This window comes from Priapulus caudatus, unplaced genomic scaffold (assembly GCF_000485595.1).
Source record: "Priapulus caudatus unplaced genomic scaffold, Priapulus_caudatus-5.0.1 Scaffold113, whole genome shotgun sequence".
NCBI classification, from domain to species: domain Eukaryota; kingdom Metazoa; phylum Priapulida; class Priapulimorpha; order Priapulimorphida; family Priapulidae; genus Priapulus; species Priapulus caudatus.
The window spans coordinates 242,226-246,406 of NW_014577174.1; the positions used below are offsets into that span (position 1 = coordinate 242,226).

The 4,181-nt window shown below is 41.1% G+C and overlaps 1 protein-coding gene across 1 annotated transcript in view; it reads right to left on the reverse strand.

Annotated features, from left to right (window-relative positions):
• Window positions 1-899: 899 nt before the first annotated feature.
• The window catches only part of LOC106805424 (mannose-1-phosphate guanyltransferase alpha-A-like), a 5,269-nt gene continuing 1,987 nt past the window's right edge, over window positions 900-4,181 (reverse strand). Inside the window, exons 5-10 of the mRNA XM_014807000.1 lie at window positions 3,879-4,072; window positions 3,327-3,461; window positions 2,786-2,930; window positions 2,422-2,514; window positions 1,975-2,146; window positions 900-1,688 (exon numbers count right to left, since the gene is read on the reverse strand). Of these exons, the coding sequence (XP_014662486.1) occupies window positions 1,588-1,688; window positions 1,975-2,146; window positions 2,422-2,514; window positions 2,786-2,930; window positions 3,327-3,461; window positions 3,879-4,072 (840 nt within the window). The 3' untranslated portion in view covers window positions 900-1,587. The remainder of the gene's footprint in view (window positions 1,689-1,974; window positions 2,147-2,421; window positions 2,515-2,785; window positions 2,931-3,326; window positions 3,462-3,878; window positions 4,073-4,181) is intronic.

Consider the following 4,181-nt stretch of genomic DNA (forward strand, 5'->3'; position numbering starts at 1 on the left):
TGAGTGGCGCCACCGTCGTTGTAATCAAACTGTAGTCGTTAGTTTTAAAACATAAAAAAAAAGTAGCGTAATTATAACCTAAATTAGCTGAAAATAACCCTAGAACCTAGAGTAAACTCTCCCTTTAATGATTGTTATAATTACTTTTATAACAATGTTTCTATCTAGGGGGCGCCGCTCTCACCTGTTCTCTAGACTTCTCGTCCTTCGAACCGCCATGCTGCTTGTTTGCGGTGTTGAAGTGCGGGCCCGCACTAGTGCAGCCTGTAAAAATGGCCTCAAACGGGTATAATTACGAAAAACGGCCATAAATCTTTCCGAAGATGTCGGACGCAAAAAATCCATCGCAGGTCGACAACTACTTTGGGTACTGATGGTGTGTACCAATTATGGTTGAAATCGGTCCAGCTAGTACCTTTCGAGGAGTTCTGTGCACAAGGATGGTGTCGGACAGACAAACAGACAGGCCGAGACAGACAGACAGTCAGGGTGATTCCAGTATACCGCCCCCCTAACTTCGTTGGCGAGGGGGGGGGTATAATGATGATGATGATGATGACTTTATTGCTGATGCAGTGCAGCAGTGGTGGGATGCGGTGTAGAGGGCGCTGCTTATGGGTGTACTGCAGAGCCGTATATAGAGACTGCTCTCTCTATACGGCTCTGGTGTACTGTAGGTGACGATAGACATTATATTCCACATCTCCCACAGCTACTTACTACAATATCGTTTTACTTATAACAAAGTAACTCTTCCTAGGTACTCGTGCATACATAATTTGTGGTACTGTATGTAAGACCATGCTAACATACATAAGCTTGGTTATGAAGAGCATGCTATAAATTAAATTGACAATATTCTATTACAGTAAAAATATATGACAGAAACAAAAATGAAATAATTTTCTTACTGCTTTCAAATACATGAAACCTCTCAAATGGTTTCTTTCATTTATTACGTATATGCTACAAGATGTGACAGCAAATGCCACCAAACTCCAACCAATGCACCAACTAGTGCCATCTGCTGGTAGTTACTAGAATGAATAAAAACAGGCTCTCTTCCAATCTTTTTTACTACAGAATTATACCGGCAGTTTTGCTCATTTGTTTCAGTCACGTGCGCATGCGTACACGATGAAATTCGTCAAACTTGCCAAACTTCCACTACACTAAATGAGACATCGGGCATGTCAGTTACACTACTTTTAGTTCATATCACAGTCAATGTTTACAGAGATGCGAGTAGAAATTACTTGTCGAACATTATGGAAAGAAAAATTTACAACATTCCTCATCCTGTGCCCAATAGAACACAGTCAAACCAGTGTAAGCCAAAACACCATCTACAGAATATTGTAATATATAGAATATATTATATTGTTTCTCTATAGAATACAAACGTGTCTATAAAGGACATTTTTGGGCATTTCCCTAAAATGGCGGCTATACACAGTGAATCCACCTTTGTAGAACGGACACCTATCCATACATGCCACTTTCAGGGGTTTCCCTTGAGTGGCCCTTATATACAGGTCTGACTGTATTGCAAACGTCGGCGAGTTAATCCATTTCTTAAATTAGCTCTTACAGGATAATCTGATTCCTAAAGCTACCGGCGAGATCCTTGTGTGGTAACACAATGGAGTTGAGTACGATCACTTCACCTGGCACTTGCACATCGCTACCTGTTGGAGAAAAAATGTGTAACCGATATGACATATGACGTTACTGTCGCAACCTCAGAGAACAAACCAAGAAATTGAATCCGTTTTTCTGTTAGAAAAAATATGTTACCGTTACATGACATTACGGTCTGAATCACTGACCACAACCTCGTAAATGGATTCTTTAACTAATGCACCACCAAGCTGAACATTTCTCAAACGCCTAGTTCTACAGAATACAGTCAACTGAAGTTTTACGCATAGCGAAACATCTATGTTGCAGAGCAGCCATCGTGATAAATCCTACCTAAGATCGTTATTGACGGATTGAGTTTCCCAGCGTTGTTGAATAAAGGCATCGACTGCAATTTGGCGAATGGTTTGTTAGGGTTGGGGTCGCATGGCGTTCCCTCCACCCTGCTCCATGGCCCTACTACGCTGTTCCAGCCAACGATGGAGTACAGGATACAGCAGTGATCCTGAAAACACCATGCAATCTCACATCAACACTCACTCATCACGGAACCCAACACTGCACAGTCGAGATACGACATAATCACGGTGTGTTCCTAAATAATTGATGGAACTCTCTGAGTATAGATATGTTCATTGCAATGATAAAAGTAATAAAATTTGCATCCGTTTTTACTTTTAATTAGTGATATGGTATTCATTTATACTATTGATAATGCTTGTATCATGTGGGAATTAATTTACTATCATGCATTAGAGAACGATAGGTGGCGGCTCATACCTGTAATGTCGCATTATCAAGTATGATTGATTCCCGTATTCTCACTCCAGGAGAAACTGTCACTCCTTGTGCTATCGAAACGTTCGGACCAATCTGCGCAGAAACGTAGTTCATTCATTCACACACAAATCACTCGTCAATTACATAGAAACATAGCTTACTCAAACAGAAATGCCACAGCTAACACTAATATTTTCACAGTCTACCATTTCCCCCTCCATATTTTTCTACATATCATTTAATTTTTTTACTGAGATATATATATATATATATACACATTTCATTGACATATATAAATTTGCATACAATACATGTGTGCACAAGTGATTATGAAACTGAGATAATAATGCAAATAATTATTTACAGTTGCAGATGGATGGACCTCGGCTGTAGGATGTATGTAGACATCTCCTATAATGGTTGCTTGACCATCACCATTTTTCACTAGGCGATTCGGATGTGTCTTGTGGTACAGTTTCAGATAATGTCTGTTTGCATACAATGTTGAACTGGTAACAGAAAAAACACATGCCTGGCCTCATTACACACAATATAACCTGTGACACAAAATATAATAACAGCTCGAACCTTTACACTTTACCAGAATATCAGATCGTCCCACCCTCCTCTAGAAATATTAGGCGTAGAAACAATGTTTTCACTATCTGACTTTGCACCGTGAACCAGTGAAAAAATTTAGGCTTACATTTATATGGCACAGCACTTAGAGTAAATACACTTATGCACACATGCATGCTGCCAGCTCACACATACCACTCCCTGATGAAGTCTCGTGGTTGCTTATCTAAATAACCGCCCGTGCAAATCAATACCTGTCACTTGTTATACTTATTATTAATTATTGTTTATTATTTATTATACTAATTACTTATATGTTTTCTTACCCCGGGGATTTGATCTGGCTCCAGAACCCCTCAGTGTAGAACACTAGAAGTTTATCTAGGCTAGCCAGCTCGGGGAAGACGTCGCGTTCCAAGCTGATGCTCTCGATAGAGCGTAGACTTCCATCGCCATTCACCCTAATAAACAACAACACATCGTTCAACACCATCAACAAACAACACTATAATAGAACTATACTGTTCGCTTACGTCGTATGATATTCAGAATAGTGGCGCGAGCACTCATTTTACGACTCCGGATGACAGCCTAGGTAGAAGTAATATAAGAATTTATCTTCTGTTGCCAATCATTTAGTCCTACTGCAGCCCAAGATTACAGTACCACATACAAACCACTATCCAATGGTGGATGCAGCTAATGAAATCATACCACAGTAAAGCCACAAACCCTACTACAAGCAACCACACGAACCAATAAACCAAAAACGAATTATAGCCGACAAAAACACACACAAAAATAAGCGAGCGACCACGCGAACGAACACACAAACAAACAAAACACGGCGACAACGACGACGCGATGTCGGCCCTCACCCGCTGAAGTTCTCGTCCTGATGGTGGCGCCTCACGGCGGCGATGTCCCTCAGTATCGCGGGGCTGCATATGTACGCGCCGCAGTTGATCTTCGTGCTGACGAACGTGCTCGGCTTCTCGACGTAGTGCACGACGTGGTGCGTCGCCGCGTTCTCGACGAGGCAGCCGTAGTTCAACGACTCCTGCATCGTCGCCTGCGCAGCGCATGTGTACATGGGTATACGTGTTCAGGAGCATCGTAGCCTCATTACCATCGAGCAGCATGTATATATATATATATATATATATATATATATATATATA